The 27,252-nt window shown below is 42.3% G+C and overlaps 2 protein-coding genes across 3 annotated transcripts in view; one reads left to right on the top strand and one right to left on the bottom strand.

Annotated features, from left to right (window-relative positions):
* Nucleotides 1-27,252, bottom strand: part of GCSAML (germinal center associated signaling and motility like) — a 64,697-nt gene that overhangs the window by 28,110 nt on the left and 9,335 nt on the right. Inside the window, exon 2 of the mRNA XM_010387348.2 lies at nucleotides 16,038-16,156. The gene's annotated coding sequence lies outside the window, so the exon portion shown is untranslated. The remainder of the gene's footprint in view (nucleotides 1-16,037; nucleotides 16,157-27,252) is intronic.
* On the top strand, nucleotides 59-12,207 carry LOC104681134 (olfactory receptor 2C3). 2 transcript variants are annotated; one of them, XM_010387352.2, is made up of 3 exons: nucleotides 59-120; nucleotides 9,497-9,695; nucleotides 10,600-11,591. In XM_010387352.2, exon 3 carries the CDS (start codon nucleotides 10,629-10,631, stop codon nucleotides 11,589-11,591), a length of 963 nt encoding a protein of 320 aa, XP_010385654.1. In that variant the 5' UTR covers nucleotides 59-120; nucleotides 9,497-9,695; nucleotides 10,600-10,628. The 2 variants fall into 2 exon arrangements, 1 of the variants encoding a protein (XP_010385654.1); XR_004059012.1 differs by lacking the exon at nucleotides 59-120 and adding an exon at nucleotides 11,869-12,207 and having other exon boundaries at nucleotides 9,649-9,695; nucleotides 10,600-10,646.

The following is a 27,252-nucleotide window of genomic DNA, read 5'->3' as shown; positions in this document are numbered from 1 at the left end:
CACACTCATACACACACATGTGGACATACAGTGGGAAAAAATCAGGCTGAAACATGAGAGTGAATCTATCAAGGTTCACTTTGCTTTCAAGGAAATTCTGGTATCGCAAGACGAAACAAGGTAAGGACTTCCCTATTCCTCCGAAATGAGCATAATAATAAGATTACACAAGAATGGCAATAAGAGAGTTGCATTTTTGTTGGAATAGAAATGATTAATCTGGATTCATGATTTCTTAGGCAAACTGTTCATTATGGAGATCTGAGATCTCAAGATTCCAAATATGTTGTCCTCTTCCAAACATACAAACAGAAAGCCTCTTCTTAGGGAAAACAAAAAAAACAACATTAGAAATAAAATTTCTCTTTGTGGCTCTGGCAATTATAATCAGATCAAATGTCAATAGCCTTTCCTCAGAGGTCTGATACTTCCAAAGACAAGATGGGAAAGAAAAAGGGGGAAAAAAGGATGAGAATAGAAGGTTATCAAAATTATTTGGGGTAGGTTGAGAAGCCGTTGTTCTGGTTGTCAACTCAAAGACTAACATGACAATGGGGAAAATGCAGGGCCTGGAAGACCTGTTGCCAGCATCTGGTCCCCCACTTCCTCCCCTACGCTGCCCACCAGAGCCACAAAGCACAAGCTGGTTCTAGTGATAATTTCAAGGCCACAATATCAGCGGCAGGAGATTAGCTAACAGCTGACTCTGAGCCGTGGCTGTCAGGAGACTGAAATCGCTTATTCATGATGTCTCCTGCTGAAGGATTTACACCACAGGTGGTTGATTTTCTTCAGCTTCAGTACAAAATCTATTTGCTGAAATCAGAAACTATATGCTCACCTATTCCAACTCTTTTTTTATCCCAATGAGGAAATCAGGACTGAGGAAATTTAATTGACTGTTAACCAGCAGCAGAACTCAGGAGTCTGGAGTGCTTTATAATTATTTATAAGTTTTGTATTATTTATTTATCAATCATAAACATGAGAAAAATATATTACAAGCAGGAATGTCACACACCCCATTTCAGATTTATGATTTATCTAATTGGTATTTGACAACCTATGTACCAAAGCGCTGCTTCCCAAACTTTCTCATGTAAGCAAATCACCTGAGGATCCCGTTAAAATGCAGATTCTGACTCTTCCAAACTGGGATCAGTATTCTGCCTTTCTAACCAGTTCCCAGGTGATGCCACCCCAGCCAGTCCATGGACCAGTAAAGGCACTAGGAAGCGTGTTCCACCGCTGCTGGTCCTTGCCCAGAAACACGGGCATCACTGAGAACTTAGAAACGCAAATTCTCAAGCTCCAAACCTGCTGACTCAGAAACTCTCGGGGTGGAGTCCTCCTGTTTCCTACTAAAATGTGAGAGTTACTGAAATAAACCTTTGTTTCTCTTATCTGATTACTCACAAATAAGCGCATTAATCCTCAAATGCTCAATCAAGTAGGTCCATGTGAGTTTTTAGGCACCGAATGACAGAAATGTGGTAACACAAAAGGTTTCCATTTTTTCAGCACTAACTCCCATTCTCTCCCATCCTAGGATAAATTGGTCTGGTAAACAAATCTCCTGGAACTCACGTTCTCCATCTGTAGAATGGATAGGAGCTAGGTGAAAGGGAGTCTTAGTAAGCCATAGCTATTCTGCTTATTATTATGGCCATGGCTGCTGTTTGAGAACAAAGACATGCACAATATTCAGCTTGATTTAGATTCTCAGTGCCATGTAGAAAATTAAGTACAAATAAGAAAAATAAATAACCCAGAATCCTACTACCCTCAACTACCTTCTTGTGCCTTTTTGTTTGTTTTTGTTTTTGAGACAGGGTCTTGTTCTGCTGCCCAGGCTGGAGTATAGTGGCATGATCAGGGCTCAGATGCAGCCTGTACCTCCCAGACTCAAGCGATCCTCCCTTCTCATCCAGCAAGTAGCTGGGAGTACAGGCGTGTGCATCACACTAGGCTAATCTTTTTATTTATTTATTTATTTTATTTTAGCAGAGGCAAGGCCTTTTATGTTGTCCAGGCTGGTCTCAAACCCCTGAGCTGAAGCGATCCTCCTGCCTTCATCTCCCAAAGTGCTGGGATTACAGGCTTGAGCCACCACATCCAGCCCCCTTGTGAATTCTGATGCACACATTTATCATCTTTGCTTTGTGAAAACAAACATGCACCCGCTGATTTAAAAATTTCCAAAAATAGGATCATCCTTTGCACATAAGTGTTTTCATGCCATTAAATACAGTTTTAAAGACCATTTTTGGCCGGGCGCCATGGCTCACGCCTGTTATCCCAGCACTTTGGGAGGCTGAGGCAGGTGCATCAGGAGGTCAGGAGATCGAGACCATCCTTGCTAACATGGTGAAACCCCATCTCTACTAAAAACACAAAAAGTTAGCCAGGTGTGGTGGCAGGCGCCTGTAGTCCCAGCTACTAGGGAGGCTGAGGCAGGAGAATTGTTTGAACCTGAGAGGCGGAGCTTGCAGTAAGCAGAGATCACGCTACTGTACTCCAGCCTGGACGACAGAGCAAGACTCAGTCTCAAAAAAAAAAAAAAAATACTAATCCATAGCATCATGTTCCAGAAAATGGATTCAGGACAGTGAAGGATCTGGTTTGGGTGATTCGTATTGAGCTTGTGATGATGGTCATGAGACTGTGATTTCTCAGGATGAATGTGATTGAAAAGGTTCTCAGTGGGAAAGATGCAACATTTACTACAGGATACAAAATCCCTGTATATCTTCCCGGACAACAGATCAGCATTTTTACTTTAAGTCTCAGTTAAGTCAATGAGAACCTCACCTTTTCGGCAAAGCAATTTCGGAATTTGTTGCATTATAAGAATGTTTTTGGCTGGGCGTGGTGGCTCAAGCCTGTAATCCTCAGCACTTTGGGAGGCTGAGGCGGGTGGATGACGAAGTCAGGAGTTCAAGACTAGCCTGACCAACATGGTGAAACCCCGCCTCAACTGCAAATACAAAAAATTACCCAGGCATGGTGGCGCATGCCTGTAATCCCAGGAGGCAGAGGTTGCGGTGAGCTGAGATCGGACCACTGCACTCCAGCCCCAGGCAACAGTGTGAGACACTGTATTAAAAAAAAAAGAGAGAGAGAGAGAAAGAGAGAAAGAGAGAGAGAGAGATGGAAACTATTCTAGGCAGAGGAACCGGCAAAGCTAAAAGCAGCATGGCAAATGAGAGCCTGGCATGTATGAGGAACAAGGAGGCCCGTGAGGCTGCAGTCGAGGGAGGAATGGGAGAAGTGGTGGGAAGTGGGATCAGAGAGGTAATGTGTGTGGAGGGGGAAGGCACAGACAGTAGATACCTCATGGACTATGAAACAACATGGTGTATTTACAGAGTGAGGTAGGAAGTCAGTGAAGTATTTTCAAGTAAAATGGTTGTGATTTTAATACAAGTAATCTAGCTGAGACAGGGTGATTTGTTGTAAAAATGATTGTAATCTGGTATCTTTAAACATAGAGTCAATAGGATTTGCTGACAGATTTGATGTGAGGAACAGAGGTTGTGGAAATGAGAGGGGTCAATGTTTGAGGCCGAGGGCTCCCTTGATTAGGTCCAGACTTAACTTGCCTCACTGGCTTTAGTCGCTTGCTTTTAGCCGGTCACTTGCTTCTAGTTTATTTTAAGATTTACACAGCTAAAGGTCACATAGCTAAGCAATATATAATAAAACTTCCACCAGTTTCCTTATAGATAACATCTCTCACATCTAGATCACTGTGGTACCAACTGCTTAAGTTCTTTTTCAGGAACTAGGGTCAACTCTTGTCTAGTTCAAGCTAGCTGAAACCACTGGCCCCCAACTGGACCTGCATGAATATCCAATGGGTGACCTTTGGATGTCACAGTGCCCAAAACTCCACCCTCAGATCATGTTAACGACACCATTTTGTGAACATGTGTGCTATGAAGAGCCATGAAGTTTGATGATATTTGAGCAGATTACTGATTACTGATTATCTCAGTATCTTTTTTCCTATCCCAATCACATTTTCCTATACCTGGGACCACCTCACTCCTCTATCCCATAAATATCCCTAAAATTCCATTTTCAGGGAGATTGATTTGAGACCTGTTCTCCTGCTTTCTCACTTGACTGCCTCATAAATAAACTCATTCTCTGCCGCAAAACTCATCGTTTCAGTGATTGGCATACTGTGCCATGGGCAGAACAGACCTGGTTTGGAACCACATGGACTCCAAGCTTCTGGACTAAGCAAATGGAAGAACAGAGTTGTCATTAACTGACAAGAGGAGCCTGCAGCTGGAGGAGGTCAGGTGTACAACAGGGTTCATTTTCTAAAGTGTTGCATTGGAGCTTCGCATTAGCCATCTGTATTAGGCAGGTCAGGATATCAAAACAAAATACTACAAACTGGGTGGTGGCAAACAACAGAAATGTATTTTCTCACAGTTCTGGAGGTTGGAAGTCCAAGATCAAGATGCCCTCAGGGTTGGTTTCTGATGAGGCTTCTCTTCCAGATCATAGCCATCTGCCTGCTTGCTGTGTCCTCATCTGGCCTTTCCTCTGTGCATGTATGGAAAGGGAGAGAGTGGGGTAGGGAGGCAGGGAAGACAGCTAGTATTTCTTCCTCTTTTAATAAGGATTCCAATCTTATGGCATTAGGCTACCACTCTTATAAACACATTTACTCATAATTATCTCCTTAAGGGCCCTATCTCCAAATATAGTCACATTGGGGGTTATGGTTTCAGCATATGAATGGGTGTAGGGCACAATTCAGTTCATAACACCATCAAATGAAGCTGTAGTATAGGTAGATATATGAATCTAAAGTTTGGCATAGAGGTGCTGGCCAGGAATATAATTCAGAGAGTCTTCAGAATATGGTTCGTATTTGGACCCATTAAACTAGATACTAACTAACATATATCTATGGGTCTATGTCACTTGATTTTTGACAAGGGTGTCAATAGAGAAAGTTTAATCCTTTCAACACAACTGGATAGACACCTGCTAAAGAATGAAGTTGGACCCTACGTTACAGCATATACAAAAAAGTAATTCAAAACATATCAAAAGCCTAAATGAAAGAGCAAAAAATTATAAAGCCCTTAGAAGTAATTATAGAAGTACATTTTCATGACCTTGAAGTCTCACTGTTTTGTTAAATATGACATGAAAACCAAAAACAACAACAAAAAAATAGATAAATTACTTCATCAACATTAGAAACTTTTGTTCATCAAAAAGACATTATCAAAAGAGTTAAAAGACAATATACAGAATGAGAGGAAATATTTGCAAATCATATATTTCATAAGGGTGTAGTATTCAGAGTATATAAAGAACAGTTACAAAAAGACAAATAACCCAATCAAAAAATGGGCAAAAGACTTGAATAGAGATTTTTCCAAAGAAGACAAGTAAGTGGCCAAAAAGCACATTTAAAAATGCACAACATTATTAGCTGCTAGGGAAACACAAATCAAAACCACAGTGAGATGCCACTTTGCATCCACTACGATGGCCATAAAGGAAAAAAAAGATTGTAAAAAGTGGAAAATAACAAGTGCTGGTGATTATGTGGAGAAACTGGAACACAAATTGCTTGTAGAAATGTAAAGATGGTTTAGCTGCAGCAGAAAAGTTTGCTGGTTCCATAGTAAGTTGCTCATAGAGTTTCCATAAGACCTAGCAATTCCACTCCCAGGTATACCCAATAGAATTAGAAACGGAGTTCAAACAAAAATTTGTAAGTGAATGTTCATAGCAGCTCTATTCACAATAGCCAAAAGGTAGAAACAACTCAAATGTTCATCAACAAACAAATCCAAATGTCTGTCAACAGATGAATAAACAAAAGGTGGTAGAGTCATAGAATGGAATATTATTCCTCTTTAAAAGAGAATGAAGTACTGATACATGTTACAACATAGATGAACCTTGAAAATATCATGTTGAAAGAAACAAGACACAATAACATGTATGATATAAGTCCATTTATATGTAATATCCAAAATAGGCAAATCCATACAGACAGAAAGCAGATTAGTGGTTGGCAGGGCTGGGGAGAGCTGGCAAATGAAGACTGACTGCTTGATGGCTACAGGCTTTCCATTTGAGGTGATGAAAAAGTTCTGACGCTTGATACAGGTGATGATACAGTCTTGTGAAAGAACTTAATTCCACTGACTTGCACACTTAAAATAGTTACAATGATAAATTTATGTTATCTGTATTTTACCGAAATAAAACTAAATTGGTAAATCTAACTTATTAAGAAAAACATTATCTCATCACTGAGGTATACACAAATAATAAAATCAATGGTTTTTTTTTTTTTTTAGCAAAAGAGTCTATAGTAACATGTATCAAAATTAACAGAATGAGCAAATATCTCAGACTATCCCCCCCACTACATGATAGAGAGACTTGATTCTTATGCTCCATAAGCAGTTTGGCAGTATACAAACCTAAAATAATATTCTAGTCATAAAAAAGAAACAATTCCATGTGTGTAATACAATGAAATTATAATTATCCAATAGGGAAAGAAATCCCAAAAGCTTTTTTCCCTCCACTTTTACTCCCCTGATATATACCATCACCCTCAGGCTCCCTTCTGAAGGCTCCAGGGTTACAATCAATGTCTTAGAATTATAAGGACTTTACGTAACACTTCACCCTTTGGGGTCTGCATATAATTTCTCATTCTGGAAACACCATGAGCCATTCTCACTCCTTTGATTATCAATTTTCTTACAAAATATTTTAAGTGCTTTCTTCTAGTTCAATCCCATTGTGATTTAAATACTTAATAATGTGTCCTTTAGACATGAATTTGAACAGAATCTAACACATCTGCTACCACCGACTTAGAGATTTCCGCTATTTACGGGGCTTTAAAATCCCTTGGCTAATCTCCTATTTTTTCAGTGCCACATGCACTGAATTCATGAATGTTATCAGTCTTTTTAATAAAATATTGCCCATTTTACAACATTTCCGCCCTGCATAAATGGAGATGATGTTGCTAGCTCACCATTAGTAAGTGACATTTTGGATTTTGTCATTTGTTTGTTGGTTTTTTTTTTAATGGTATTTAAGATAAACTGGGATCTCAGACTTTCTGATAATTCCAATTAAAATTAATAAGCACTGATCCATTTGAGTGATCTGATTTTCTCATGTGGCCTTTGATATTTTAGCAGGTTGCCTATGCTCTAGGATACAGTTTGTGACTGCCTAGTTAACTCAGACAAAATCTGAACGCAAGATGTTTCCTTAGCTTTCAGTATGCTATCTTTGTCTTAATGGCACAGTATTTGGGTTAGGGTTGCATTTTGAAAGGTAAGTTTTTAATTGTGACAATTTTGGTGAATCTCTGTGGGTAAGCCAACCTCTTCCTTTACTGAAAATACTATTTTTGCCCTATGAATCTGAATATCTTCGGTATAGCTCCAGTATGACTGAGCAGCTCTGGGGCTTTGGATAAGTTGCTAAACATTTCTAGAAGTAGATCAGATCACCACAAAGATCTCTTTTTCCTCAAAAATTCTACCAAACTATTACCTCATGAGTGACCTTGTGGTTCCTCTCTCAGCATCATTTATACATTTTCTGCATGTTATCAACTGTGAGTCAACAAAATTTTTATCTTTCCACAGATGGGACATAATACTTACACCCACGGGTCATAATGCAGTCGTCAGTTGAACCTGTTGTTTTTCAGCTCATCAGTGGTGACTCTATATACAGTACACCCACTTTGACTGTGTCATGACTTAGTTGTACCTAACTCTCCCAATCCCAGTTCATCTTTTCTCTCTCACATTCATATGATGAAAACACCCACGTTCTGACAGGTCTCAACTACCTCCCTGATTTGTTTGTTGTTTTGAGACAGGGTCTTGCTCTATTGCTCAGGCTGGAGTGCAGTGGCACAATCATGCCTCATTACTGCCTTGATCTCCTGGGCTGAAGCCATCCTCTGGCCTCAACATCCCAAGTAGCTGAGACTACAGACACACACAGCCACACTCAGTCATTTTATTTTATTTTTTTGTAAAGACACTCTCTCACTATGTTGCCCAAGCTGTTCTCAAACTCCTGAGCTCAAGTGATTACCCCCACTTCAACCTCCCAAAGTACTAGGAATACTGGCATGAGCCACCGCCCCCGGCTTGCCTCCCTGATCTGGAGGAGGTTGGAATTCTCCAGGATGCCTTCTCCCACATTATCAATGCTTCCCTGGCCTACCATACACAGGCCAGACGATTGTCTCAGTATTCTGATACAGTAAGTCCACATTGGGACAGCTTCCACATGTGAATTTTAACAAATGCCTGGAGTTTTCTGAGCCTTATTTCTATACATGCACAATGGAAAACCTACCTGTATTTTTAAAACTGAATGCACATGTCTGTTCATGTCTATTTTGTTTAATTGACTTCCAGTTACAGGGATAGATAAATTCTACTCTCTGGGATTTTAAGAAGGCTGACAGTTAAGTTCACAGCTGCTCTGTTCCCCAAATTTGGGTGAATCCTAACTATAATAAATCGATTCTTCTTTTTAAAATACAGGCTAGAATTAATGTTTTTGCAAAGAAGGACCCCAGAGGTCTTCAGGGACATCTGAAGCACACTGCAATTATCCAGTTTCTGACTTTATGCACTGCCCCTGCTAAATCGTGTTTGTTTTATTCCAACTGTACAAAAGCAGAGAATAGTCCAGACCCTTCTGCACGCCTCTGGCAGTTCCAAGAGCTCTTTTCTGACAACACCACTGAAAGTTTATGCTGAGTCCTTCCACTCTGCCTTCATATTACTCTAATCCTGCCTCTTCCACCCCACAGAACCTTTCTAGAAACCTGTTTCACGATGCATGTCCATGAATATTAAGGGACTACTGTGTATCAGACACTGGGTTAGACACTGGGGACCCAGAGGTAAACAATACAAAACTGTGGCTCCATGGAATTTATGATCTAGTGGAGTGAGACAGGTAGCAGACAAAAGAAATAAGAGTAGTTTATTTGTTATAAGATTATTGCCTTATATAAAAATAATTCAGGAAAGAGAAAGAAGGAAATTGTAAGGGCTTTCAATATTATATAATACAGTGAGGGAGGGCCTCAGTTAGAAGGTGACTTTTCAAAAATGACCTGAAGAAGGTGAGAAAGGGGGTGTGTGGATGTCTTGGGGAGAAAGCACTGTAAGTACAGCAAACTGCAGCTGCAAGCCTTGTACCAAGACAATGAGGGTGTTGAGCAGCAGACTGACATGATCATATGCCTTAATGTAATCCTCTGATTCCTTTTGTAGGAGTGAGGAAAATTTCACCTTTGTCCTCTGAAGTTTCATGGAAATCAACTGACAAAAGGCAGATTCATAGAAGAAAAGACATACACATTTATTTAATCATAGTTTTACATGACAGAGGAGCCTTTAGATGAGGATCCAAAGATACAGGAGAAACTTCTCATTTTTATGCTTAGGTTCAAAGACATTTGGACAGCCGTGTAGAAATACAATTGAACACAAAGGGCGTGATCTAATGCTGATGGACTGAGTGAAGAAGCCCAGCAAGACCCATCTGTGAGGTTCTTTTTGGCCTCTCTGAGCAGTGTTCCTTTTTTCTTGGTAAGGAGTAAGACCTGTCTGGAATGGAGGTCTTATGATCTACAATCCAGTAAGGTAGGTCAGATAATTTGTTTATGGCTGGTTTTAACATAGAAAGGTAGAGGCAAAGTTAGAGTAACATTTTTAGGTTTTATGACTGGCTTTGAATTCCTATGGCTAACCTCGGGTAAGAAAGAGGGGCCAGGGACAAAAAGGCAGGAGAAAGAGAAACTTTTGCTTCTGAGACCTTCATGTTGGGGTATCATTTTCTGAGCCCCAACACTTTTTTGAGAGTACTTGGAAGGGGAGCAAAGGAGAAGCAGAGAGATGAGTTAGAATACTAGATGAAAATTCAGATGATAAATGATGGCAAGATGGGCCAGAGTGGTAGTAGCAGAGGTGGTGAGGAGGGATAAAAAACTGGACATACTTAATGACAGAAAAAAATTGCAGATGGTTGTTGAATTTGAGAGGGCACAATTTTAATGCCTGTACAGTGGTTCATCACATGAAAGACCACTCTCTACCTGACTAACCCTTTATTGTTAAACATTTAGGTTGCATGTAGATGTTGTTACTACAATATTTCAATTTTTAAAGAACAGTGCTAAGGATTTCGCATGAATGTCCATTTTCCCCAGACAGTGAACACCCCCCAGTCTTTTATTACACAGTCCAAGTTGGCTGTGAGGAAGGTAATGCAGTGCCATCCACAGAGCTGTTGAGTGGCTGCTTTTGAAAACAATGGGTATAAAATTTATTTTTAGCCAGTCATGGTAGTGCGTGCCTGTATTCTCACCTACTGAGGAAGTTGAGGTGGGAGGATTGCTTGATCCCAAGAGTTTGAGGTTAGCCTGGGCAAACAGTGAGACTGTGTCTCTAAAAAAGAATAAAACAAAATAAAATTTACTTTTAATGTTTGCTAACTAATGTAATTGCTTGTCTCATGCCCGGTATATGCCCTGTGCTCTTCCCACAGGTGGCCTTTTGCCCCACCCCCAGCATACAATGATGGAAATAGCCAATGTGAGTTCTCCAGAAGTTTTTGTCCTCCTGGGCTTCTCTGCACGACCCTCACTAGAAGCTGTCCTCTTCATAGTTGTCTTGGGTTTTTACATGGTATCGATCTTGGGCAATGGCATCATCATTCTGGTCTCCCGTATGGATGTGCACCTCCACACGCCTATGTACTTCTTTCTTGCCAACCTCTCCTTCCTGGACATCAGCTTCACCACGAGCATTGTCCCACAGTTTCTGGCCAACCTCTGGGGACCACAGAAAACCATAAGCTATGGAGGGTGTGTGGTCCAGTTCTGTATCTCCCATTGGCTGGGGGCAACCGAGTGTGTCCTGCTGGCCACCATGTCCTATGACCGCTACGCTGCCATCTGCAGGCCACTCCATTACATTGTCATTATGCATCCACAGCTTTGCCTTGGGCTAGCTTTGGCCTCCTGGCTGGGAGGTCTGACCACCAGCATGGTGGGCTCCACTCTCACCACGCTCCTACCACTGTGTGGGAACAATCGCATAGACCACTTCTTTTGTGAGATGCCCCTCATTATGCAACTGGCTTGTGTGGATATCAGCCTCAATGAGATGGAGATGTACCTGGCCAGCTTTGTCTTTGTTGTCTTCCCTCTGGGGCTCATCCTGGTCTCTTACGGCCATATTGCCCGGGCCCTGTTAAAGATCAGGTCAGCAGAAGGGCGGAGAAAGGCACTCAGCACCTGTTCTTCCCACGTGGCCGTGGTGTCTCTGTTTTATGGAAGCATCATCTTCATGTATCTCCAGCCAGCCAAAAGCACCTCCCATGAGCAGGGCAAGTTCATAGCTCTCTTCTACACCGTAGTCACTCCTGCGCTGAACCCATTTATTTACACCCTGAGGAACACAGAGGTGAAGAGCGCCCTCCGGCACACTGTGTTGGAGAACTGCTGTGGCTCTGCAGGCAAGCGGGCCCAAATTTAGAGACTCCAGTTCCTTCTGAGAAGGAAGATCAAGTTTACATAGAGCAAACTGACCTGGAGGGCGGGACACTTGGGATGTCGTTTTTCTTCCAATATTGTTTGAGCTCAAGGTAGATGGAAATCTGAAAGGAGTGTGCTCACACTATTTCCAGACCAAGAAAATACATTTATTGTTTGTTAATTATCGTAGTTTTGTTAAACTGTCGTTGGTGGTTTTTGCTATATATACACATGTTGACTGTCATCTTGTTTTGTGAACTCCTTGCGTTGTTACACAGCTGTTCCTCAGTATCCGAATCGGGTGGATTCCAGGACGCTCCGTGGATAATAAACTTTGACGATGCTGAGAGTGCGCGGGGAGACCGGAGCCAACCTGTTCCCCGGCGCCCCTGGAGCCCTCCCAGCCCTCGGCTCTGCGCCTGGGGTGAGCTGGTCCCAGGACAGGCCGCGGCCTCCGCCTTGCAGGCTCCGGAGCCCTCGCTGTGGCTCCCCGCCCGGCCCAGGCCTTCAGGCTGCGGCGAACCTCTTCCTACCCCACCTCGGGGACCTGATGACAGCGGCGGCCTCCCCCAGCCTTGGTCTCCCGGTCCAGCCCTACCGGCCCAGACCAAGATCACGCCGAGTTGCCGGGATTCAGCGCCTTTGGGTGGCGGCGGTAAGTGGGGAGGAAACATGGCGCCACCCAAATGCGCCCGGAAACCGTTAGGCTCTGGCGGGCGAGTAAGGCGATCCAGGGGCGCGGGCTCCGCTGCCCGTTTAGGCCACGGAGCCGGCAGGTCCACACTCTGGGCGACCTCTTTGTCGCAGTTAGGCGAGACCTACCTAGTCCTGACGGGTTATATTTCCAAGACATTTTCATATTCTATCCATTATTTTCTGTGCATTTTATTACTTCTGAATAGAGTTGACAACACTAAGCTTTTTTGAAATGTCTGTTCCTTCTAGATGTTCTTAAGTACCTGATATATGTTAAAATTAGAGGTAGTAAAATGACATATTTTGTAAATAACTTTTTGCTAAAATTCATAGGAAATGTTATTTTGTGGGGGGATGGCATGGTGTTTGTGGACTAGTTCAAGGAAGGAGGGGATAAGAGAGGTGCAGAGAGCTCTAAGCCAGTGTGCTAACAGTGAGGCAAGATTCACCATTGTTTCTTATGATTGTGCATTTTCTTTTACTTATCTGTGTATACAGTGTATCTAAAGGACAAACGAGTCCTAATTTACAACAGCTAGTCTTTCGAGATGTTAAAGAACTTCTGTCAATAGAGTAACCTATCAATAGAGTTCACCTCTCTCTATATATATATTTAGTTTTTAATATAAGGAACTATGACTCTCTATATTCTCTCATGAAAGTAGTCTACTTTGGTACTAGGATCTTCCAATTCACTGTATTAGTCAGGGTATTCCAGAGAAACAGAACCAAAAATGTGTAAAAGAGAATATATACACAAATACACACACACACACACACACACACGGGAGAGAGAGAAAAAAAGAGTGAGAGAGATCAAGAGTTAAGAAATGGGCTCACATAATTTAGGGAACTGGCAAGTCTGAAATTTTCAGGGCAAGCCAGCAGGCTGTAAATTTTGACAGCGGTTGATGTTGCAACTTGAGTTCAAAGTCTGGAGGCAAAATTCCCTCTTTTTGGAAGCAGGTCAGTCTTTTCTCTTAAGGCTTTCAACTGCTCCGATGAGGCCCACTCACATTATAAAGGGTAATCTGCTTTACTAAAAGTCTGATTTAAATGTTAATTGCATCAAAACAAACAAAAACAAACAAACATAAACCCTTCACAGTAACACCTAGGCTGGTGTTTGAACAAAAAATGGGCACCATAGCCCAACCAAGTTGATACATCAAATTAACCATCACACCTAACCCAAACTTTCAGTGAAGTGAAGCAAAATTCTTCAGCTGGATTATTAGGCATCATGTACAAGACACTCTCATGTCTTCTTGGTTTCTGGACTCATGTATCAGGTTACGGTGGCTGCAGGTTTAGGGCATACACTGCACCGTGTAGGAAAGTAGTCCTTATTTACACAGTATTGTTTCTCAGCTTCAATAACTAAACCTTCAGCAGGCCATTCCATCATTCAATAAAGCCCATTCCATCATTCAGTCAAGCCCACTGCTTCTGAATATTGAGGTATGAAGTAAGAATCGTGAATTCCAAGGGCGATTCTATTGCCACACCCCTTTGGCTGTGAAATATGTTTCCTGGTTACAGGTGATATTGCAGGGGATGCCATGGTGATGGTTAAGGCTTTGTTCATTATGTAAATGGTTGGGACATGGAAGACAAAACGGTCCCCAGAATATTATTCTGTCCCTATAAAGACTAACATTGATTATTCTATGCTCAAAAGAGTCCAAAGTAATCACTATGCTACTAGTCCAGCCAGACGCCTGGAAATAGTGCCAAATTACATGCTAACCTTGGTGAGAGAAATGTCATAATGCTGAGCCCATTCATAGTTGCCATCCCTGCTTCCATGTTCAATTTCTCATAGGCCCAGTGAGCAAGCCTGCTGGCAAAAGAGATTGACTGATTATCTACTAGATGAGTCATCGTATCTACCATACTATCAAGATCCATCTCTGCAGTGGATGCCCTCTCCATGGGCATATATGTAACACAGATATCTTCATGATCTGTGCACTTTACAAGAAATTCTTCAATGTCCTCTTCTCCATATTTGCCTGCCATTAATTTTCCAGCCTTGTTCTTCACAAATCTCTCACCAAAATAACCTGTTATCCAATGCTCCTAAATCAGCGCATATCCAAACTTCTGTGCCCGTCTCCTTCTATAAAAATTAACAACCAGCTAAACTGCCTGTAGTTTGACCACTGGGAAGTTTCCCTTCCTCACCATCTTTCGGCACCACCTGGAGGGGTACTGTGGTATAATGCTATTTGCTTCTTTCTGTTGCTGGTGTATAATGCAGATTCATTTGTAAACTGGCCCATGCTTTTTCCTTAATAGTTGGCTAAACATGAAATATGAGTGAGATCATGCAGGATTTGTCCCTTTGTGTTTGGCTTATTTCACTTAACACAGTGTCTTCTAGGTTCATCCATGTTGTGAAGAGAGGATTTTGAATGCTCTCACTACAAAGAAATGACAAGTGTTTGAGGTAATGGATACGTTAATTACCTTGATTTGATCATTACATAAGTATACATGTATCAAAACATCATACTGTACCACATAAGTATGTACAATTGTTATTTGTGAATTAAAAACAAACTAAAATGAAATTTAAAAAATAATTATACAATTTTAGGGGCTTTGGGGTGGGGGAAGGGGAAGTAAAAAAGCAGACAGCAGGTAGTCTAGGAGTCAGAGACACATAACATTAGTATGAGTCGGGAAGGCAGGAAATCAAGTTATTGACATTTATTACTCAGTTTAGAACCCAAAGACTGAAGAAACAGAAACAAATGGGGGAAATAATAACTTTTAAAGTATCAGATAAAATTTTTAAGAAAGTTAAATACTGCATTTCTCACTCATATGTGAAAGCTAAAAAAAAATTTGATCCCATAGAAATAAGTAGAACAGAGGATACTTGAGGCTGGGAATGGATAGCAGTGGTGGGGGAATGAGAAGAGATTTGTTAAAGGATACAAAATTATAGCTCCATTGGAGGAGTAAGTTCTAGTGTTCTATACCACTGTGGGATGACCATAACAATAATATATTCTGTATTTTCAAACAGCTAGAAGGAGGATATTGAATGTTCCCAGCACGAAGAAACGATAAATGTTTGAGATGATGGATATTCTAATTATACTTATCTGATCACTATACATTATGTATATCCAGACATCACTGTTTACTCCAGAAATAGGTACAATTATTATAGGTCCACTAAAAGCTAAAATAAAAAATGTTCAAACATTCAAGATCTGAAGAAAAACTTCAATCTGAATATTAAAAACTTTCTCTAACCTCTTAAAAAGATTAATTAAAAATCTCTGGAGTTTGGATGCACTGTAATTTTCCTCTGCCAGTTCATGGCTTTGTTTAAGCTCAGTAGTCAAGTTTTTAGAACCCCCAGAGAAAGCAATAAGGAAGTGACAGAAGGATCCTCTGGGACCCGTTACCCCCAAATATCTGTCATCTTCTTGACCTCAAGGCTGGGTGTCAACTCAGGACAGGAGTGCAGGTCCTCATCAGTTTATGTGAGGATAGCAGACAACATAGACCCTCCCAGAACCATGAGGACAGCACTGGGCTCTGCCCTGACCATCCATCAGCCCCTCTTTGGCACAGAGGAGAACAATGACCATAACTCACACTTTCCTCCAACTGCCTTAAATGCTCAGGCTGATTGGTCATGTGCTCACCCAACTGCTCCCTAAATGCTTAACAGAAAATGAAGACATCCTCTCCAGAACCCAAGGAAATACACTTGAAATGTGATTTGTGCCTCAGATTGGTATCCAAGAAGAACTGAAAGAAACACCAGGCATTCCCACACAATTTCTGGCTCTACATCCAGTAGAACTATTGGAATCTTCCAACATAGCCATCTTGAGGCAGTAAATCCTGAAAGTGAAAGACCCTTCTAAATAGAGGGAAGTCCCATCTTACTTAGATTTAAATCATAGTAAATAAAGAGGAAAATGCTTACATGCCATATTGGATACGACTTGTCTTTCGATGCCAGGTCCCTTTTCAGCCTAATATGTCAGAATTTTCTAGGCTCCATCTTTTCCTTTATTCCTCTTGCAACAACCATAGGCTTTGATGGCTTCTCACAGAAGGATACAAAACCTGGATCATCCCAAACCTGCTCTGTGAACCCTCTACTTCATGTTTGGGTTTCCTCCCATGCTGCCCACTGTGAGGGTCATGCATCACCAGAGCATGCACAGCTGAGAAATGTGGAGAGTGAAGGACCCAGGCCACACTGACTATGGGGATGTAAGCCAGTAGAGACACACTTCCTGAAGTAAGATGCATTTCACAAAGCTCCCAGGTTCCAGAAGGATGGAGCACCAGTCACCCTTGGTCATGGCCAAACCCTCTTTGTCCTTGCCCTTTCCTGCTCTTTGGGACCACAGAACATGTGCACTAGACACAGCTTCTGCCTTGGAAACACCCAGACTAAGGTAATTTCTCACACACCAGTTTATCTTCCAGCTTCTGTCAGAACTTTAGGTCAAGTGTTGCGAGTCATATACAGTAAAAAATATAAACTTTAAAAATTATAATCACCCTCAACATGGCAAGCTTCTCATGGTAAGAAAGGAATGCAAGAATTGAGAAACCAACCCAGCGAATAGCATGCTCAAGATTTCTTGGCAAATAAATTCACTTAATAGATCACAGATACTTTCTAATCTCAACATATGCTGTGCACATATATATTTCAGACCTAATGACCATGGAATTTTCTCATTTTCATTATTACAAACAAAGCTACAATAAGTTCATGTGTATTGAAATCCTTGCAAACTTGACTAGTAGCTCAAGATAAAGTTTAGAATAAAAAATCAAATGGTATTCACATGTGTAATACTCTGACGTGTATATTTGGTCCTCAACAGGTTTCCTGGCATACAACTACTAAAATCCTTAGATTCCTTGAAGTGGTACTTGTATGTTAATGAGTTGACAAATGGCTGGTAGTCCCTAGGTAGCTTCAGGATGGGAGCTGGACACCTGAAAGACCAAGGCACAATTAGAGGATTCAGATAGTCAGACCCAGCCCCCAACCTTCGTGGAGGGGAGAAGGGATGAATGTTAAGCAGATCACCAATGGCCAGTGATTTAATCAGTCATGCCTACAGAATGAAGCCTCCATAAAAACCCTCAAGGACTGGGTTCAGAGGGCTTCCAGACAGCTGAACACATGGAGATTCCTGGAAGCTGGTGAACCTGGAGAGAACTTGGAAGTTCCACACCCTTTCCCTATACCTCACCCTATGCATCTCATCATCTGTATCTCTTGCAATATCCTTTACAATAAACTGCTAAATGTAGACGCCTCCATGAGTTCTGTGGGCTACTCTAGCAAATGAATCAAACCCAAGAAAGGGGCTGTGGTAACCCAGACTTATAGCTGATTGACTGGTCAGATGCGCAGGTAAAAAGAACTTGAGGCTTATAATTGGTATTGGAAATGGGGAGATGTCTTCTGAGACTTAGCCATCACCCTGCAGACCTGGCATTATTTCCAGGTGGATAGTGTCAAAACTGAATTGAAGGACACCCAGCTGGTGTCTGCCACAGGATTGATTGTTTGCTTGGTATATCGGCTTAACCTCATCACCTTTAGTCACAGAAGTATTCTGTGTTGATTGTTGAATGAGAGAATAGAAAAAGCACTTCAGTTTGTTTTGTCCTTAGAGAATATGTTGACATTATGTGGACATATTTAAATTTCCCTTCAGAGACCAAATTCATACTTTTGCCAATAATGTGTACAAAGGCATATATTCTCACAATTTCACTAACATTTGATTTTGTCAGTAACTTTAGTTTTACTTATAAATCTTACCTCAGTATCATTTTATTTGGCATTGATTTAACCATTAGTGAGGTTTAACATCTTCTGGTATGTTTGGGGGCTATTTGCATTTCTTCAATAAATTGTTTTTTCTTACATTTTCATTGTTTTATACTTTTGCTTACTGATTTGTAGTGGTACTTGACATATAATTCTACACATCTTTGTCATCATATAAGTGTTGAATCGTTTTTCTAGTGGGACATTTATCCTTTTGCTATGTTTTGTTTGTTTGTTTCCTTTGTGGTACAAAAGTTTTAAATGTTTTATGTATTAAACTCTATCAATCATGCCTTTATGCCTTCTAGTTGTGGAACTGTTCACTATTTCATTCAAAGACATGAATTATTATTTAAACATCATTTATGTATGTGGCCTGTACTGAAGGCTGAAGATGCAGGAATAAATAACTGATATCCCTGCTTTCATGGGATGCAAAAGTTCCAAGAAGAGAGAATACTCATCAACAAAGGAAGCAAATGAGAATGTCGGTTAAGAAGAGATATGATCAACCGCCATGCAGGGTAAGCCTGGAGAAGGTGACATGAGGTCTAGGGGCTGCCATTTGAGTTCTCCCCTGAAATGAAGGAGGAAGTCACACAGCATGAGTATGGAGGGCATCCCAAGGGGAGGGAGTAGCCAGTATCAAGGCTTTGGAAGAGGAAGGGCTTCATGTGTTGAAAGGCTGTTGTGGCTGAAAAAGAGTAAGGGAAAGAATGGCAGGAAGTGAGGTCTGAGAGATCCCTCAGGCCCAGGTAATACATGTCTTAGAGGTCCTAGACGCATGGAATTTCATATTTTCAGACTATTTGGAAGAAGTAAAGGGCATGATAAGCCTTTATGCCTGGAGTTATGCTTAGAAATGGCCTCTGATCTTCCAGATTGTATTTATCTTCTCGTTTTATGGGTTTCTATTTTATGTTTAGGTTTTCAATTCGCTGTATCTGCAGAGAGAGAGAGAGTGTGTGTATGTGTGTGTGCGTGTAAGACAGATGTTATTATTTTCCAAATGTTCAGTCAATAGTCCCAAAACAATTTATTTCACTAGCTGTATTTTTGTTATTAGCTTCAAATTATATCTTTACCATATTCAAAATTTCATATGTGTGCAAATTTGTTTCAGGAATATTAATTCTATTAATATTTATTCATTTATTTTATCTCATTTATTCACATTTGTAACACACTTTAATAGCTGTTGATGTATAGTATATTTTGTCATCTAGTAGAACAAGGCATCAATCGTTATCTATTTTTCTAATTTAGACTTTTCATGATTGCCACTATATTCTGCTCTACCAGGTTAAAGTCACAACTAGTTTCCTCCTAACCCAAAACAATATCTTATTGGGACTGTGGTTGGTATTGAACCACATTTTTAAGTTAACGTCTGGAAAATTTACCATGTTTGCAGGACCAAGACTTCCGTGTGGATAATGAAGCACGGGGTGGGATCATGTCATTGAGTAAGCACTTGCTATGGGTCCTGATGCCTCACTTGACTATGAGTCCTTGGTCAAAACCCATCTCTCTGAACCCTGCTGCCTTTATCTGTAAAGGGTGGCAAAAACACCAGTCTTGAAGGGTTTCTGTAGAGAATTAAGTAACGAGAAATTGGTACTCAATACAGTGACTAGCACAGTAAAACCTCAATGAATGTTAGGAATTATGGCTGTCTATATATATATGTAGATCTTTTATTCTTTCAGGAAAGATTTCCAGTTTTCTTCATATAGGTCTTGATTATTACTTGATTATTACACTGCTGTAACAGAGATCAAAACTACAGTGGTTCAAAGGAGATAAAGTGTATATAGGTTGACAGGACATCTGTTCTGTAGGAGGTTGCCAACCCCAAACTGCAGAGCAAGAGCTACTGACAAACAGTAGATGGAGCTTCTTCAATTGCCAACTCCTGCTCTATATGAAATAAAATGAACTGAGATGTGACAACCATCAGCTTCCTCTTAGTCCCTGGGAAAGGTCACTTGGTCCTTGCTTAGATCACAAGACAATACTACCCCCCTTGGGGTTTTTATTTCGATTGCCCATGAGTTTCCTTAATTTAAGGTCCAGAAAATGAAGAGATTTGGGCTATCAAAGGAGAAGGATAAAGAAAACAAGAAAATATATAATCTCTGCATATAGAAAGATTGTTACTTCATCCTCAGCATCATCAACATTGGCATTTTTGCCAAAATCATCGTTATCAAATTAATCATTATTTAGACCAAGTTTCTGATATTAAGAAAAGAAAACAAAGCCAAAGGGTAGTGAAGTTATATGGAATAAAACGATTCTGTTTGGAACCATATCCACAGTTGAATCGTATTTAACAGCAAACCTTGAGAAGACTGTCCACACAAAAGCCTTTGAGTAGTAAGATTTGTTTAATGATTTCCTTTTGTTTAGAAAGCAAAAAAGTATGCTTAGCGAATGGCTACATAGAACTATTGAAATATTCAGCTACTCATTCTTATTCCGTATCTTGTAGTAATCTCTACATTTATTTACTAAAAATGATAAACATTTTTGATACAATACAGAGGATTTCATATATATTTTCTAAAACTAGACTGAGTGTTAGCAATGTGAAGCTGTATTTGTTAGAGCACTGAGAAAAAGTTCTCATTAAAAGTTATACATTATGTTTTTCTTAAACGGTTGAAAATGCTTACAACCTTGTAACAGTCTCATCAATCCTGTTATAATTAATAGTGCAGGTATATAAAAATTGAGTGGATTCTTAATTTTTTTGTATTCCCAATTCCTAGTTGGGTGGATGGTTAGAAAGGTGCCTACAGGATTTTCTCCTTGCAAAAAAAAAAAAAAGGAAGAACATAAATTCAAAATCTAAAAGATTTATTTCACCACGGAATAAAATTTTTTTTCTAACACAGTTGCTTGACTAAGTTTATATAGGCCCACACTAAATGCATGTGGTGTAGTGCCAGAGGCAATGTCTAGCACACACCAGGCTAAGCATACTAAAACTATAAGACAAAGTAGTGAAAAATTCAGAGGCTTAATAAGAAACACAGAAAAAGAAAGATTGCAACAAATTTCTTTTCACTTTCAGAAATCAGAAGATAAAGTAGTATAGACATAAGTTGGTTTCCCCTTTTCCTTTTGCAATGTCCATAATTTTTTTAACCTCTAATAATCCAGTGGGGAAATCTGAACTGAAAATATAAGGAAAGATTGTCCTGCTTGAAGAAACAGCTATTTGAACATGAGAAACGAAATTTGAAAACTATGCATTAACCTAAAGAGTTTAGGGGCTTTTAAAAAAGGCAAAAACGTATCCAAATTTGATCAAGATGTGCTTTATTTTCTGTAACTTCTGGGAAGTTTGTAGTACAACTGCGTTAGTCAGGGCTCTCCAGAGAAACAGAATCAACAGAAGGGGTGTAGGGGAGGGTGTGTGTGTGTGTGTGTGTGTGTGTGTGTGTGTGTGTGTGTGAAGAGATGAAGGTACTTATTTGAAGAAACCGGCTAACTCAACTGTGGGGGTTGGCAAATCAGAACTCTTCAGGGAAGGCTGGAGACTCCAAGAAAAGTTGATGTTACAGCTATAGCTTGAAAGCAGATGTAAGAACTCTTCCTTCCTTGTAGGACCTCAGTCTGTTTTCTCTTAAGGCCTTCTACTGAATTGGATCAGGCCCATCCACATCATGGAGGGTAATCTACTTTACTCAAAGTCTACTGATCTAAATGTTAATGTCATCTGAAAAAAATACTTTCACAGCCACACTCAGACTGGTATTTGACCAAGTATCTGGATACTACAATCTAGTCACGTTGACACAAAACTAGCCATTACAGGAACTAAGCATAAGTAGTTCATGGAAATATTTGCAATTTCATTTATTTTTAGAGTAATCAGAGAAGCTCACCTTTGTTTTTTAGTGTAAATTTTAAAGGAAAATATGAAGTAAAAACTATGACTTGCCACTAGATCTTAAAATGTTCCTACTTCATAATTGTCAAAAGGTGAAAATGCATGAGTTGAAAAAATAGTTTCATTTTTATCATAATTAGCATGATTAACATTATCACTGTCAACATATCATCATCATTTATCCTGGCAAATCTTCCCATACTAAGCAGCTATGATTTCCTTGCTCTACACACTCTTCGAATCCGTATCTTGCTACACACGACCCTATGTTTCCTTAAAGTGATATTGCTAGATTTTCCTCTAGTACAGACGTATGGGTTGCTTGGAAGCTTGTTCCAACAGAAACTCTCTAAAGCTCTAAAGCAGTGACTTTCCAACTTTTCTATCGGTGTAAGAAACATATTTCACACACACATACACACAACTGACTCACTACCATGCATAGTCCTCTGTGAAATTTTCTAATCCATTTTATGCTAACCTAGAATAACAAATGTTTGCCGCATTCTTTAAATTGATGTAAGTGGCATATAACCTGAAATATAAAGGAAACACTGCTCTTAGGCAGGTACATGTTACCTGCTTAGGGCCTGAGGGGACAGGCAACAGCCTGAGGAAAACAGTGTCATCTGCACAGGGGTCTGGAAAATTCAGAACAAAAGGGCCAGTAGGAAGTAAAAAGTGTACCCCAGAAAACACTCCCCACGGACACACACGTGCGTTTCTGCCATGCTGTCTCCTTACTCTTGTATCTCATCTAATATTGACATTACCGCTCAGTGGAATCAGAGTCACAAGTGAGCTGCAAAGCAGTCATTATCTGCCTGTAAAACGCCACTAAGGAAAGAGGAAGCAGTATCTCTCTTTCCACCAGCACATCATCTCTTGCAACGAACTCTTTTGCAATTAACTTTGAAGGTCATGGGAGTCAGTCCACCTGCAAGCAAAGATACAAAGTCTAAGACCCCTGAAAAAGAGAACGCCTTGCTCCATTCACGTTCACATCCCTGCCACTTTTTTCTTGTTTCAGAGATAGGGTTTTGCTCAGTTGCCCAGGCTGGAGTGCAGCGGTGTGATTAGAGCTCACTGAAGCCTCAAACTCCTGGGCTCAAGCGATCCTCCCGCTTCAGCCTCCCAAGTAACTAGGACTAAAGGTAGGCGCCACTACGCCTGGCTAATTTTTAAAATTTCTGGTAGCATGGGGTCTCGCCGTGTTGCCCAGGCTGGTATGGAACTGTTGAGCTCAAGCAACTCGCCCGCTTTGGCCTCCCAAAGCGCTGGGATTGCAGGCGAGCACCGCGGCGCCCGTTCCCCACCGTTTTATTAATGGATGCCATTGTGCAGTGCTGTCCTGAAGAGAAAACGCTTCGCGCACCACACGGAATCACCGGGTGAGTGCTCCCGCCTACCTCCATGTCCTCCCGCGTCCAGCGGCTGCGGGCTTTCCCGCGCGCCTTCCCCAGTGCGCCTTTCTAGTCCTCTCAGCGTGTGGATGAGGGAATTCAGCGGCCGTTACAGGCAGTTGAAGCGGGTGCGGCGCTCGCGCAGACTGCGATGCTGTGGAAAGCGTGGCAGCCGCGCGGGAGGGCCGGGCGCTGAGACCGCATGCGCATCAGTGTGCCGACCCCGAGGGGCCCAGGCCAAGTCGCGCGAGAGACGCCGTAGGACGGCGAGGGTGGCCGAGGAAAGCCGGCCTTCCACCCGGCCGGTCTACGCGGAAATGCGGTGATGGCCGGCGTCACACACACGAATTGGCTGAAGCGGCGGTGACCGCACCGCCCCAGGTACGTGTACGCGGCGACCTCAGGGCGAAACAGCAGCCCCCGGAGCCGGCGCGGCCAGGCCAGACCCGGAGCCAGAGGCCCCAGAGGGCCGCACCTCTCACCCCCGCGGGCTATGGATTTGCTTGAGCCCCCGAGGTTAACCAGCACTTGGGGGAAGTTGCGAGTACAGTGGCAGGAGGTGGAGGAGGGCCCGGTCGCTGAGGAAGCGGGAGTGTTTAGTGGAGGCTCCGCCAGGGAGAGGAGGAGGTTGATGCAGTTGCCAGTAATGGCCAGAAAGTAAAAGGCCGTGCCGACCACAAACAGGACCGTCTTCAGCTTTGGCCTCTCCAGAACCCTAGCAGAATGGCGTCTCCCCGCGAGCTCTCATTGACCCTCCATCACCCTTGGTCTCATTTGCCTATTTAGAGAGGTTCACGGGCGCAATTGAGAGGTGACAATGTGCTAGCAGCCCTCACTCTCAGCGCCGCCTCGGCCTCCACTCTGGCGGCGCTTGAGGAGCCCTTCAGCCCGCCGCGGCACCGTGGGAGCCTCTCTCTGGGCTGGCTGAGGCCGGAGCCGCCTCCCTCTGCTTGCGGGGAAGTGTGGAGGGAGAGGCGCGGGCGGGAACCGGGGCTGCGCGCGGCGCTCGCGGGCCAGTGAGTTCTGACGGGCTCTGCGGGCCCGCACACGGAGCGGCCGGCCGGCGCCACCGGCCCAGGGCAGTGAGGGGCTTAGCACCCGGGCCAGCAGCTGCACAGGGTGCACGGGGTACCCCAGCAGTGCCTGTCCGCCGGCGCTGTGGTCCAATTCTCACGGAGCCTCAGCCGCCTACCCGCAGGGCAGGGGTCGGGACCCGCAGCCTGCCATGTCCGACCTCCCCGCCTGCGGTGGGTTCCCATCCCGCCGGAGCCTCCCCGATGGACGCCGCCCCCTGCTCCGTGGCGCCCAGTCCCATCGACAGCCCAAGGGCTGAGGAGTGCAGGCCCGCCTCGGGAGTGGCGGGCAGCTCTGCCTGCAGCCCCCTGCAGGATCCACTAGGTGAAGCCAGCTGGGCTCCTGAGCCTGATGGGGACTTGGAGAACTTTTGTATCTAGCAAGAGGATTGTATGTGTACCAATCAGTACTCTGTATCTAGCTAATCTGGTGGAGACTTGGAGAACTTTTATGTCTAGCTAGAGGATCCTAAATACACCAATCAGCACTCTGTCTAGCTCAGGGTTTGTAAATACACCAATCAGTACTCTGTGTCTAGCTCAAGGTTTATAAATACACCGATTGGTACTCTGTATCTGGCTAACTCTGTGTCTAGCTAACCTAGTGGGGACTAAGAGAACTTTTCTGTCTAGCGGTGTCTAGCTCAAGGATTGTAAACGCACCAATCAGCACTCTGTAAAATGGACCAATCAGCTCTCTGTAAAATGGACCAATCCGCACGATGTGGGTGGGGTCAGATAAGGGAATAAAAGCAGGCTGCCCCAGCCAGGAGTGGCAACCCGCTGGGGTCCCCTTCCACACTGTGGAAGCTTTGTGCTTTTGCTTTTTGCCATAAATCTTGCTGCTGCTCACTCTTTGGGTCCATGCTGCCTTTATGAGCTGTAACACTCACCGGGAAGGCCTGTAGCTTCACTCTTGAAGCCAACGACACCATGAACCCACCGGGAAGAATGAACAACTACAGATGCGCTGCCTTTAAGAGCTGTAACATCAGGAAGGTCTGCAGCTTCACTCCTGACAGCGAGACCATGAACCCACCAGAAGGAAAAAGCTCCAGACACATCTGAACATCTGAAGGAACAAACTCTGGACACACCATCTTTAAGAACTGTAACACTCACCGCGAGTGTCCGCAGCTTCATTCTTGAAGTCAATGAGACCAAGAACCCACTAATTCCGCACACACAATGATTAGAAAAGGGCATGTGTTGTTCTGTACTCTCAGTGCGGAGGATCCATTCCACCACCCACAGTTTTTAGCAAGTCTCTCTTGCCTGCTGATTATCTAGCACTGAAGGGCAAGACGTTTAAGTAAAGATATTTGTGAAGAGAAGGAAGCTAAAACTTTTTTCTCAGCAGTCTGATCTAGTCAAGCAAGTTAACTGGATAGACCTTTAAAAATAAAAATTTTTTAAACACACTTTTTGTTCTTTTCAGAAAGTAAATAATATAAAAACCAATGTTTTGTCAGAATCTACTAACCATGAACCAATTTCTCTGCTACTGGATACAATCTCCTAAAATTTGTGGAACAATAGCTTCAATTAATATGATCAGCTCTCACGTTTCCACATTTTACACTTCTGTGTTCCAATGATTTAAAATCCACTGCACAAAGAGTATTGTCTCACACTCTGTGCCAGCCTTGCACTGTGAACTGCAGGTTTAGACAGGAAGGAGAGAAGACACCTAGTAATAAGTTACCCACAATACCTGTACATTTTGCGGAAAATAGCCTGGGGGCCCTTGAGAATAAGGGAGCCCTGAATTCATTTTCCTCTGAATTGTTAAAGATTTGGTCCAGTCTTCTTACTCAGTGATTAGTCTGACATTATCCAAAAGACCAAAAGCAGCTTTGATTGTGCAAAGGTGAAAGGATTTTCTTCCTTGCCATGTCCACTCACAAAAGAGCAGAAAAGCAAGGAATGTTCTTTTGTGCCTTTCCAGTCAATATTATACAGTGCCCAGAGATCAGTTAAACAGAATAATCAGGATCATTGCAGAGGTTTATTTTGGCAGTAAGTGTGTCTTATGACCTGCACTCCTTCAGTGAAAGCAAACTAAATGTTCACATTATTTAATAGACACTCATCGAGTATTTGGGCTGGGAACGTATATCTCACCTATAATTAAGAAATTAGGCCGGGTGCGGTGGCTCAAGCCTGTAATCCCAGCACTTTGGGAGGCCGAGACGGGCAGATCACGAGGTCAGGAGATCGAGACCATCCTGGCTAACACGGTGAAACCTCGTCTCTACTAAAAATACAAAAACTAGCCGGGCGAGGTGGCGGGCGCCTGTAGTCCCAGCTACTCGGGAGGCTGAGACAGGAGAATGGCGTGAACCCGGGAGGCAGAGCTTGCAGTGAGCTGAGAGCCAGCCACTGCACTCCAGCCTGGGCGGCAGAGCAAGACTCCGTCTCAAAAAAAAAAAAAAAAAAAAAGAAATTAACTGAAAAAAAGTATTTTCTGTATGTCAACAATTAACTGTTGGCTGTACGAATATAATTTTCTACTATCACTGCTTTTGGCTTGACAAGGACTCAGCTGCTGAAGAAGTAAGGATGCAGTGTAAACAGAGGGTTACAATTACATCCCTCTGGTTTTCCCGAGCTCTGCTGTACAGGTACAGGATGTGTCCATTTGAGGTCTAATCTGAAAGGACTGTAGACCTTAAACTCAGAAAAGGGTTACTGTCTGATCTCTAGCCGTATATAAAGTGCAATTAGATCTGGGGTTTTTTTAAAAAACAACA

Source organism: Rhinopithecus roxellana, chromosome 8 (genome assembly GCF_007565055.1).
Source record: "Rhinopithecus roxellana isolate Shanxi Qingling chromosome 8, ASM756505v1, whole genome shotgun sequence".
Taxonomy (NCBI): Eukaryota; Metazoa; Chordata; class Mammalia; order Primates; family Cercopithecidae; genus Rhinopithecus; species Rhinopithecus roxellana.
The sequence above is the reverse complement of the archived record's forward strand: the minus strand, read 5'-3'. Positions and strand labels throughout refer to the sequence as shown.

What these genes read in the sequence shown, in the direction of transcription:
- LOC104681134 (XM_010387352.2), top strand. Translation starts at nt 10,629, where the DNA reads ATGATGGAAATAGCCAATGTGAGTTCTCCAGAAGTTTTTGTCCTCCTG.